This window comes from Anthonomus grandis, chromosome 16, assembly GCF_022605725.1.
Source record: "Anthonomus grandis grandis chromosome 16, icAntGran1.3, whole genome shotgun sequence".
Taxonomy (NCBI): domain Eukaryota; kingdom Metazoa; phylum Arthropoda; class Insecta; order Coleoptera; family Curculionidae; genus Anthonomus; species Anthonomus grandis.
The window spans coordinates 7566420-7579870 of NC_065561.1; the positions used below are offsets into that span (position 1 = coordinate 7566420).

At 30.7% G+C, this 13451-nt stretch overlaps 1 protein-coding gene across 1 annotated transcript in view; it reads right to left on the bottom strand.

The window, feature by feature from the left end:
- The window catches only part of LOC126745569 (ribonuclease P protein subunit p40-like), a 32149-nt gene extending 25454 nt beyond the window's left edge, over positions 1–6695 (bottom strand). Inside the window, exons 1-2 of the mRNA XM_050453463.1 lie at positions 6431–6695; positions 6200–6344 (exon numbers count right to left, since the gene is read on the bottom strand). Of these exons, the coding sequence (XP_050309420.1) occupies positions 6200–6344; positions 6431–6547 (262 nt within the window). The 5' untranslated portion in view covers positions 6548–6695. The remainder of the gene's footprint in view (positions 1–6199; positions 6345–6430) is intronic.
- Between the last annotated feature and the right edge of the window lie 6756 nt (positions 6696–13451).

Sequence of the window (13451 nt, forward strand, 5' to 3'; positions counted from 1 at the left end):
CACCATTTAATCTGGCTGGTAGTTCAAACGGCCCAATTAATTAATGAACCATTAAGAATGCCACTCCACATGTTCACACTAAATTGATGTTGAAAGCGGTCATTTCTAACAATTCTGGAGTTAAAATATGCCCAGTGGTGTAAATTGTGAATATTAAATATTCCCGCCCTCTGAAAACTAGATTCGTCGGACCATAAAATTTTGTTAAAAAATTTTGGATCCTGCCTATTACGATGAAGCATTTCTCTACAAAATTCCACCCTCTTGTCATAATCACCCAGTAATAGATCTTGAACCCGTTGTACATGATAGGGATGCAACTGGTTTCTTCGTAGAATGCGGTGTACTGTTGTTCTCGGAATACCAGACCGTCTTGATATGCGGCGAACACTAGTTGAAGGTTCCTCTAATGCCATTTCAATGATGTCATCTTCTGCCTCAGCATTTTCATCAGGTCTTCCTATTCTGCGAGGATTTCCAGGAATCTGCCCCTCCACGTATGCGTTATGCACTCGTTGAAACACCCTGTAGTCAGGAAATCGTTCACGATATTCCCTTTCAGCCGCTCGAGCGTTTCCATTACAAAATCCATAAACATAATGCATTTCTGCATACTAACGGACAGTATAAGGCATTATTTGTTCAGTTGTATAAATAATACAAAATTGTATGTACTTAGCCAGTACCTGGACAACACAACACTACCTATTTTAAATTATTTTTAAATTTTGTTTACGACAAAAAACACGACAAATCAACATTCTTCAAAATAACCGCAGATAAATTGGTCAGTATTAGAAGTGGACATACTTATGTATTTTTAAACATTTTTGAGACACTTTACTATGTTAATTTGATTATTTTTTCGTAAAATAATTAAGCAAAATATTGATTTAGCCATGGAATATTTTTTTTGCTTATTTTAAAAAAAAATAAAAATTTAATTAGACAATAAGAAATTTTAATAATCTATTTAAGTTGTACTTTGCTGGAATCAGTATGATTTAAAGAAGTTTTTAAGGTTCAGGGTCACTCGCATGTCTTATATTTTCTTCGCAAAAAAATGGCATCAAAGTTAAGTACTTATTTTTAAATTGTTTTTCTAGTGCTCTTAAAAAGTAATGTTTAAGAAACATATTTTTGTTGGAGAGGCACATCATTTCTAGGTGCAATAAAAAAAAAACAGATTGTTTAATCAACTGTATAATTTTTTTAAAAGCTTTTATTTGACAAAGGTGCTGGAATTAAAAAAATACACACATATGGCTATAACTTTTAACCTATTCACAATTGCATAACAACATAGGGGGTGATTTTGATTGTAAATGACTCCCTCTATCTCCTGTTTGAGTTTGATCCATCACTTTTGGGACACCCTGTATACATCTGATATTTATATAAATATCATGATATTTTCAAACCTTGCTTTATGGCCTTCATTCCACTTAGAGGACATCATGAGTCATTAGACTTCTTAATAAAGATAGGGAATGACTGTGCACTAATTCAGGAATCAGTAAACTTCTTGGTGTGATTATAGACCTTACCTGGAAAGCCAATATTGATAAATTAAGTAAGAATCTTGCTAGCAAGAATTATACAATTTTGCAACTCAGGGATTATGTAGATCAGATTACTCTGAAGATCTACTACTGTTCAACAATTTGTTCTGCTCTAACCTATGGGCTCCATGCATGGAGAAATTCTGGCCACAATGGGAAAAACGGACTTATTCCACAAAAATGAATCATTAGAATAACATTTTGCTCCATATTTAGAATGTCTTGTGTTGATACTTACAATTGATGGATTATATTTTCTCCAGTGTGCTTTGGACATAAATAAAAACCTGAGTCACTATGCAACATGTGGCAATATCAATATATATATATATATATATATATATATACACCACATGTAACTCCAACAATCTTTACATTCTCAGTGCTAGAATAATGCAGGTACAGGAGGGCTCAGAAATAACATCCTTAAAGATCTCCAACCACTTATCTAATGAAAACAATTGAGTCATGTAGATGTTTGCTCAAGAAAGTTAAATATATATATATATATATTTTATATATATATATATATATATATATATATATATATATATATATATATATATATATATATATATATATATACCACATGTAACTCCAACAATCTTTACATTCTCAGTGCTAGAATAATGCAGGTACAGGAGGGCTCAGAAATAACATCCTTAAAGATTTCCAACCACTTATCTAATGAAAACAATTGAGTCATGTAGATGTTTGCTCAAGAAAGTTAAATATTTAATGGAAGAAAACCCACATTACACATTGGAGGAAAGCTTTGAATCAAAACTGTAACCAAATTTAGCCAATGTCATGCTGTTAAGATCATACCTTTGTTCTGCTCTTGTACTTTTTTATGTACACTTGTTTATGCTAACCTTATAGTAATATTTAAATGGTTTTTATGTACCTATACATTGTGATTATTTTTTATTTAAGGTAATTATTTTGTGGATGTTATTTTAATTACATAACTTGTATTGTGTTAGTTTAAATTTTTCATGAAAATTCCAACATATTAGGTATGTCAATATGGAAATAAATGATTTTTACTCTTTCTGCTTTTCATTTTACCAAGTATCCAAACAAACCTATCCTTTAATCATTTAACTCTTTAAGCTAACTTTCTTTCTTTAGAATATTGATTTGGGTCAGGGTTTTATCACACACATAGCCTTCCTTAGTATAAATGCTCTATTTTTCTTAAAACACCAGCACTTTTGTTCCTTCTGCTCCATATCTCATGGAGTGTCCTGACAAACTTATCATTTTATTTTTTTAGATTTTTCCTGTGTTATATTGATTGTGGGTTCATGAAACTTCATTCACTATTCACCTATCTATAGACTGAGTCTATAAAAATCAAGCTTTACTATTTAATTTTGTATTGATTCTCTCATGCATAGCAGACTTTGCATCTATATTATTAAAAAACAATACTTGTTCACATTATGTGAAATCATAGTGTCAACACCAGTTACCATATAATTATGCAGATAATGCATTTCTTTTGAAGATCAGTGTTCTAAAATCAATACACACTGTATCACTAGATTAAATAATTTATAAAATCAACAAAAAATATCCTTCCATCTATGTATTCTATTAAAAAAAAACCATATGAAGGGATAAAATTTAAGATAAATGCATGAGAAATCCCGGTGTGAAGTTAGCAGCCAATATGATTTTGCGTGAAGTTAGCAGCTATTTTTTGTCAGCCAACATTTTATGTACAAACCTACTGCCTGAGGTAAAATACAATGTCTTTTTATCTTTTAAGGATTGGCGGTATTTTAACACCAACCACTTCGCACCCGTTTGGCGGGTATCTTATGCATAAATGCATTTTAATTAATAACGCATCTACTAAATTATCAGGAATAGATCGAGTTGTATAATAATATTAGGCACACATACTCCCTAATTGATAACAATATTTCATATACCATTCATTACCCCTTACCTCCCGTCCAAGAGGTGGTTCACCCTTATGAATTTATAAATAATACTTTTTTTCTATCAGAAGGAAATCGAGTTGCAAAATAAGATTCCGCACACATACTCCCTAATTAATAACAATATTTCATATACCAATCATTACCCCTTACCGCCCATCAAAGGGGTGGTTGACCCTTATGAATTTATAAATATATTTTTTTTCTATCAGAAGGAAATCGAGTTGCAAAATAACATTCCGCACACATACTCCCTAATTAATAATAAATTTTCGTATACCATCCATTACCCCTTACCGCCCGTCAGAGGGGTGGTTCACCCTTATGAATTTATAAATAATATTTTTTTTCTATCAGAAGGAAATCGAGTTGCAAAATAAGATTTAGCATATATACTCCCAAATTAATAACAAATTTTCATATACCATCCATTACCCCTTACCTCTGCAAATTACTGCAACACATGTTGTAATGCCAATTCAGAGAAATAATCACTATGTGTTAGCTCTTTCAAACTTTATAAAACGCGAATTTTTATTTCTGGACCCATTGGGAAAAGAAGCAGAATTAGGCAATTACTTTTATAAAAATTTTTAAACTTGCCAAAGTGCCACACTCGCTAAAGAAAGATTCGTTGAGTTGCGGAATTTTCATAATATTTTTTTTCACACAACTAATAAATTATGATAGCTTGTCAGAAATTGATATAAATAGTTACAGAAATGAGCTTAAAAGCTTGCTTCTCAGTAGCTCCGACAATATAAAACAAAATGCCTTTTTTGTGCTGAAGAAATTTTGGCTAATGTTAATATTTTTGAGTATGTAGTGTATTAAGTGATAACATTAAAAATAAAACCTCTAAACAAATAAAAACACTTAATCACCTTTGTGATTTGTGCCAGTAAAATTAGTTTCTTGTGTCACATATAAAATAATATAATATTGTCTATAATGTAGATACCTGATTTAAGTAAACATTATATTATACTTATCTCTGTCTTTAGACAAAGATAATATGTGTATATTTCTATATAGTCCCGATGACACTGTACACTGTGATAGTGTACTTTTCCTTTATGTTATAACATTTAATATACCATTCTAATTTTGTGATTTTGTTGGTTCATGTATATTATTTTTGTTAAAAAAATGGATATTTGATATTTCCACTTACATCTTATAATAAATTGTTTTTTTTCATTAGTGCAAAGATATTTATATTAAATATATGTTATTGCCCATTTTTATAGAGTTAATGTATGTTTATAGTTTATCTCTTTTTTGCTGTGATCTTGTCACCTTTTGCCAATATTTTAGTAATAATGTAAAAACTATTTTTATACCTGTTATTGTTTGAAGTAGCTCTTAAATTATATGCTAAATATGTAATAGATTAAAAATATATTATACAGGTACATAACAATTGTTTGTCTAATAATTTCGTAAATTAGAAAACGTTGAAGTGTAACCAATATAAAAAATTCAAAAAACCTATCTACGTTTACCTTACTTTCTAAATCCTGAAAATTAAAAACATCACAGAAAAAATCTTCTTTTTAAAAAATTATCATTTACAAAGTCATAAAGCTGAACCACCCCTTTGACAGGCGATAAAGGGTAATAATAATAAGCCTTTATTTCCAACAGGCAACTTGCCCAATAACAGAAAACAGTTGCAAAACAATGAAAAATATAGTTAAAAAAAAACACACACAAACAAACCTAAAAGAATGAAAAGAAAAGAAAAAGAGTAAAGTAAAGTCACATTCTCAAAAGTTATCCAAAAAATTAGAACAAATAACTATTAATATGATATAAAAACCCAATTATAAAAGTTTAACAAGATAATCACATGTTCAATAAAATTAAATTAAATTAACTGCAATACACCTACTAACTATAACTTAAACACATGGATGGTATATGAAATATTATTATTAATTAGGGAGTATGTGTGCTAAATCTTATTTTACAACTCGATTTCCTTCTGATAAAAAAAAAATTATTTATAAATTCATAAGGGTGAACCACCCCTTTGACGGGCGGTAAAGGGTAATGAATGGTATATGAAATATTGTTATTAATTAGGGAGTATGTGTGCTAAATCTTATTTTGCAACTCGGTTTCTTTCTGATAGAAAAAAATATTAGTAAATTCATAAGGGTGAACTACCCCTCTGAAGGGCGGTAAGGGGTAATGGATGGTATATGAAATATTTTTATTAATTAGGGAGTATGTGTGCGAATCTTACTTTGCAACTCGATTTCCTTCTTAGAATAGAAAATAGATAGATTAGACTTAGATAGAAAAAAAATATTTATAAATTCATAAGGGTGAACCACCTCTTGGACAGGTGGTAAGGGGTAATGCATGGTATATGAAAATTTGTTATTAATTAGGGAGTATGTGTGCCTAATATTATTGTACAACTCGATCTATTCCTGATAATTTAGTAGTTGCATTATTAATTAAAATGCATTTATGCATAAGATACCTGCTAAACAGGTGCGAAGTGGTTGGGGTTAAAATACTGCCAATCCTTAAAAGATAAAAAGACATTGTATTTTAACGCAAAATCAAATTGACTGCTGAAACTTTTGGCTGCCAAAAATTGGCTGCTAACTTCACACCGGTTGAGAAATAAAAGATATCTATAAGCACTAAGCAGACAAATAAATAACATACCTTCTTTAACAAAACTATTGATAAACAATGGATTGACAAGGACTGACAAATTGAGCTTTAGAACCTTGTAATATTCACAGTCATCAGTGAGCAGGCTACTTAACTTTTCAGGAATTCTTAGTGAGTCAGGTAATATAAGAGTTACCTGAAAATAAGTATTCTAGAAACTAATGTTACAGTAAATATTAATGAAATTGAAAAGAGAACTATTATTTTGTAGTAGTTACGTACCAGATGATTAAAATATAAGCTCTCAAGAGTTCTAAGGGAATCACTGGAAGGTTTTACTTCCTGAATCCTTAGAGAGGATTGTGGTTCATGAAACGACCACACTTCTGGATTTTGCATTATATTATTAACGCAAAGTATCTCTTAAAAACAGTTTGTGTCTAAAATCATAAGATTAAACATGTTTTGATTCTTTTGCGTTGCAATTTATGCAGAACTAAGAAGTCAAACACGAGATTGAAATGATTGATGGATTGAATTGAAATAGAAAATAAACAGATATCAGCTGGTTTTTAGTTGTCACTAGTGTCATTGTCCGCATAGTCAATTCTGAGTAAAGGCAAGTATCTACGCCTTTACGCAGCGGAATAATAAAAAAGCGACGTAAGATATAAAAACATTCTTTAACTCTTGAGTAATCGGGTACCTTAAAATTCCATTTATAGTTGGATAGGGCCTATTGGACCCAGATTTTATGTGACAATTAAAAATTTTAAAAAAATATAAAGAAATATTTACTGCGAGAACATAATTATTACCTTATTTGGGACATCTTTCTAATTTTATTTTTAAATTTTTTTACCTATTTTATTTATTTCTCTCTTTATTTAAAACAATCCTCTCATTCTTTATGACTCAAAACACATCCCAATCCCTTTATCCATTTTCAATGCATTCTTGACACAGATATCAATTTCGGTCGGATATTATGTCTTTTTCATCAGAATTATATTTATAAACATGTGAGTTTAGGCTTGCTGTGCTGAAAAAATTATAAAAAATTACCATAAGCCATTTTCTGGTATTCCTGGCTACAGTATACGCTACACACTTCTGATCTACTGAGTCAACACCCGATTCTGTTATGTTATCAAAGGTATTTGGCTTACATGCATCTCTTGAATCATTCGTATTATCATAGTGAAAAGATGATAACGATATGACAATTTTATTTTTTCGCGATAGGTATGATACAAAAGTCATGAATCTGGAAAAGGCAAACATAGATGACGACTCTGGCCACTAGGATTAAGAAGTTCCTTTAGAATCTCACTTTGATTGTTCCAACAATTGTAGTTGTGGCTCCGTCAAGCTATCGCTGAAATTGTATTACCTGTATAATAAATAAAACGTTTTTCGAGGCTGAAAGCTGAAATTGTTGTTTTGATTTAGATAGATTTGCTGGTGACACGTTAATTGAGTTATTTTAGGTATATTAGTATTAATAAAATCTGTTTTTTACCAGTTTTATTCACCTTTGGCCCGTATCTAAAATATATGTACATTTTGATTGTTTCAAATATTGCACTAACTTTTTGACTTTTGAACTACTTCTACTTAACCGATTGTAATAAAATTTTACACAAACATTGGGTTCTTGTCTTATGACAATACAATATTATTATATTCATCAACCTTATGGAATTAACCCGGCATCGGCAACCAGCTACCCCTAGGTAGGTACCTTAATAGAGGGAGGAGGTAGCTTTATGATTTTAAATTAGAATAAGGACAAATTTAATAAAATACCTCGTTTTAAAGGTTTCATTTGGCCAGGTGAAATTGTGCAGTCATAGAAGTAATAAAATGCTAATTAAAAGACAAGCCAAAAACCAGAAAATAAAATATAATAATCTACTTTTGGTATTGATATATTAAATATGTAGGTAGTATTTCTAAATAAAATTATGACCTCTGGATCAACTTTTAACAATTTATTAAAATAACGTGAGGTGCACATTCGCCAAAAAAAATTATATCTGATGCGCCAACCTTACAAACAGAGAGTCTCCCAAAAAAAGAGGCTTCATACGCCTGCGAAAATTGGCCAAAAAAGGGCTTTTCTGGATAGATGAGATCTAAGAATCTAAAAGGTTTTTTGATATGGGGTTTTAAAATATTTGTTCAGAAAGGACAAAACTAGACTTCTGTAGTTTTATTTTTTTTAATTAGGCCTAAAATCATATAAGAAACAATGCTTAGACATACAGAAAATTAAGGTAATTTTCAACGCTATATTTTAGCTGTTTACAATTTAAATTTCAAAAAAATGATTCTACAGATGTCTAGATTAATCCACTAACTAACAATTTTATAAAAAAATAATATTAAAAAAGCGCTAGGTTCTTAGACCTCATCTATCCAGAAAAGACTTTCAACGCAGTCTTTACCGGCTAAATTCTAATATCGTTGAGTGATTGCTAATCGATATCGTTGATTGATAATCGATCGTACTAAACGTCACCCCTTCTGTACTACTTTGAACCCTTCTGTACGATTTTTGAAATTTTCTTGGCTGAATTGGATTACGCTCTTAAGGCCGCTGCACAATTCATGCCCGGAAAAAATTTTGTTCAGATACCTATAGGTATATAGAATCAACGTAAACAACAGGCAATATAATAGGAATTTTTATGTTATTTAGGATTTTTTTTAGATCAACTTTCGTTTTCTTTTTGGTTTACTCAACAATCATTCCAACCTAAAATTATGACAACGTCAAAGTCAAAAAATAGATGCAGAAATAAATAATACTTACTTTGAATAAAAAATAAAAAATACTTTAAAAAATGCAAAAATAAAAAACACTTTTTTTCGATATTTTAAGTTAAAATGAATTCGAGTTCAAACATAATTTTGACTGTCCCACTTAATTTTCTTATTAGGATTTGTTACACACATTATAGTTTTGCACTGTATAGGGAATAAAAATAATATAATTTTTATTTAAATAATAAGGGCTTATAAGGAAAAATGCGGTATGCCTTAGTGCGAGAAAAAAAAGTACCTACCTATCTATTTTTTTTCCTAAAGGGGCGTATATCTCATCAGCAGGAATTCCTATTAATGAAATATAGGTATAGGCCCCCAAAAGACGCTCCTAAAAACATTTTTCAAAAGACAAAATACTGTCCCAAAGAGTATAAAAGTAAATTCCACACTCTCGAAACAAAAATCGACGGGTCCGACTAGACTTTAAAAAAATTTGAAACCCCTTATAAGGTAGGCATGTAGTAATAAAACAAAACATATTTTATTACTACCAGATATATCCGTAAAATAACTCAATAACGTGTCACCAGTATAATTAAATCTATCAAAATCAAAACAACCATTCCGTTCGGCTTCAAAAACCTAATATCTAAATACAATCAATACAGGATAATAATATAAAGTGCAAGTACATATTTAAATGAATCGACGGGGCCACGGGGCGATCAGGCGACGGGGCGAAACAGTGCGCTCCATCGGAAAAGTTGTTACGTAGACACTTGTCGTAGAAGCTTGCGATAAAAAAAATTATTACTAAAATGGCCAAGAGAATGACCTGGAAAATATTTTCAAGTTTCTAAAATGGCCGCTAGGGGGCGCAACTGGCTAGATATAAGAGACTAACTAACGCCTTGATTTCTACACTATTTGTAGATTGCGCATTATTTGCATCTGCATAATTATTTCTTATTTTAGAAATAAATATGTTTGTGTTTTGAACAATTGTATCAAGAATATTTTGATCAATGTAACATCTCTAATAATCTAAAGGAGATTAGAGATCTAAATAGAAATTATGTTACAACTTCTTATTCAAATATTTTTGTGAGGGCTGGTTTTGCAAGTTGTACCATTTTTTGCATAATAAAAGAGTTAATGAGTTTCTTCATTAGTCTGAAAGTATTCTGGAGTTTTAGGCTCAGTCTTTATTTTTTCCTATCTCAGTTTTCATTGCTCTTTTTGCAATAGTCCGATTCACTTCAAATCAATATTCTCAATTTGTATTTCATAATGCGACTGCTGTGATTTCTGGATTTCTTTAAGTATGGATTTACCCCTATGACTTGAGTCTCGACCGACAGATGGAGAGGTACTGACCACCGCGACCTGATCAAACAAAAATAAGAGTGGGGCATTACTTGAAAAGTCTCATTGGCCTGACAGATCCCACCCGAATAATAAAGGGTTAAAGGTGGCGAATAGTATTACTAATGTACGTGCGCAATTTTGTTTGATCCGCGAATGAATCCATATATCTTTTTCTAAAATGAAGTTTTGAAATTGAATCAAAAACTGATATTTAGCAAAAAACTTGGGCCTTTCAATTACGTTAAACAAAAACGCAAAAACTGTTGTAAGAATATGTAGATAGTGGTTGATAAAAGTACAAAATATCATATCATGAAATATCAATACCGGCCATTGAGAAAAAAGAGGACTGGTCTTGGGAATGCCCTGATTGCAGTAAACAATCCACTTTAATATATGTGTGTATAATTGATTTATTCTTAAAACATTTGCATCAGGTTAATATAACTCACTATATAAAAGGTTTTCTTAATAATATTTTTAATAAGTATTTTGTGTAATTATTAATGGTTTTGCATATTGCTTTCCATGCATATTTAGGCATGTATACTTGAAGCAGGTGTAACATTGTATGGTTTGGTATTTAGAGTAAGGGTCATTAATCTTTCGTTGATTAATCTGTAGGATTTAACTTATTGGGAAAGTATTTTGTTGACAAGGAAGGTATCATCATTTTGGCCAGTGTTCTTCGCGATAGCAATATATACCATACAATTTTCAGTGGCCAAGTGTCCGCAGTTCTTCTATAATGTGTCTCTGAGAGACCGCAGACGTCTTATAGATGATTTTTCTTGCTTTGATCAGTCCTCATTCTATTAGTATTAAATGTTTAATTATATATTTTAAGACTTTAAGGATAGTAGCTGACTGATTTTTTTTGACTTGTGTAAACCTTTTTGGTATTCAACATAAATGAATGAATCAAATCAAATTATTTATTTTGTATGATTAAAGTTAAGTTAATTAATTATAAAGAATTATTTGTTACGTTTATTATTTAGAGCTATATTTTCTGTTTTTTTTATAACGTTTATATTCTATTTTTATTAGAGTTTATATTTTATTTTAATAAGAACAACACTTACAGAATAAAAAAAATTGTAATTACGAATCTATGCAGGTTTTACACATGTAATTCCTGAATTAGAAAAATATTATACCCTTGCCATGTAAAGTTTTTTAAAATTGTGCTGCAAGAGACACAGCCCCCACCGACGTTGAGTGCAATTATATTTTAAATAAAAACTCAAAATAGAATAGAATCGATTTTTATTAGTGTTATACATATAAAAAAATTTTACACACGTTCATGAAATAATACACACATGAAAAATAAGTAAATACACAGATAGATAGATAAAGGAATAAGTAGACACACAATTTAGAGTAATTTTTTCAACAATAATTTCTTAGTCTGAGAAATTATTGCTGAAGAACTCATCTGGTGAATAAAAACATTTTTTCATTATATACTTTTTAATAACAGATTTAAATTCATTTATATTTAGCAATTTTATGGAAGGCGGCAGCAAGTAAAAAATTTTGGAGCATAGAAACTTATGGGGGTTTTAATTTTATCAATTCTGTGAAATTCGGCGCATAAGTTAATTATTTTTCTAGTGGAATGGTCATGGATATCTCTGTGAGTATCATATGAAGTTAGGTTATTTTTTACATAGCATAGGCAGTAAAATCTCTAAAGACAGGATATTTAGGTTAATAAAAATTGTCTGCAGTCTGCTTTATAATGAATTGTTGCAATTGTTCTTATAGCCTTTCTTTAAAGACTAAAAATTCTTTTAATATTTGGTGAGTGGCCCCAAATTAGAGGAGCATAGACAAGCCTCGAGTTGCAAGTACATTTTCAGAAACTACGTCAGCCAAAGTTCTCAGTGCATACACACGAGAAGCTATTTTTTTACACAGTTCATCAGTATGTACACTCCACTGAAGTTTTGTGTCGACATGAACACCAAGAAATTTTACTGCTCTGGCACTCTCTAAAGCTAAGCCAGAACGTAAGGAAAAATAAAGCCCTTCTTTTATATAACAGCTTTATTGAACCACATCTAAGGGAGGGGAGAAGGAACGTGGGGCACATTTGAACTTCATTCAAATTTCCCGCCTCTTGCGCGATAATCGTTTAAAAACGCCACGTGGTTGAAGTAACTAGTGCAAGAAGGCAACTGTATTGTGCAGCGGCTTCCACGATCCACGACTACTTGTTGTATCGCAAATACGAATAAACCTTGTTTTTCAACTTTTTTCTTGTAATATTTCCTACTTAAACAAATTAGACTCAACACTAAACTATAAAGAGGACATTTAATCTGCAGTAAGTCGTCAATTAGACTAGGTAAGAAAGAAAGAAAATGTGCTATATTACGTAAGAATAATCTTGTGCACAAGCATCCTACAAGCTAAAAAAACAAAACAAAAATACAATTTCAAAATTTTGACAAAACAATGAACAAAATTAAATACAAGAAGACAAAACTTTTTGAACATACTTGAATTAAAGATAACTAAATAAAACAATCAATTACTAAATAAAGGTAAACTTGTTGACAAAACTAGAGAAGAAAAAAGGAAAAAAAAACTTTCCAACACGTCCAAGATTAAAACCTATCATTAAAATAGTCATTAGGTTATAATATGCCTTAGCCAATAAAAGCGTCTTTAATTCTCTTTTAAATTTCTTAACATCCGATATATGTCTGACACATAGAGGAACATGATTGTAAATTTTTTTACTTATGTAAATTAATGTTTTTTTGGTAAGGGAAGACGTAGGAATAGGTAGGGGAATATCATTTACACGACGAGTCAAATGGCCAGTGTCAGACGGTAGTTTGGGAATTTTTGCAAACGTGATTGATTCAAGTGTAAGCACAAGGGGTGTCTGAACTTTAAAATGGGGCACTGTTGAAGATTGTTCAAAGGTACCCCATTAGTAGTAAAAAATGTTTCTAAGTAGCATTGTTTTTCCAGATTTGCAAATCACGATGGTAAGACAATATAAGAGGAAGAAGGAAACTGGGTTTACTGAGGAAGACATGGAGAAGGCGATAGCGGCTGTAAAAGAAAAAGAAATGTCTTTAAGAAAAGCTGCAGAAGTTTACCGCGTAAAACATACTGCTTTGTTTTACCGCTTGAAAAAGCA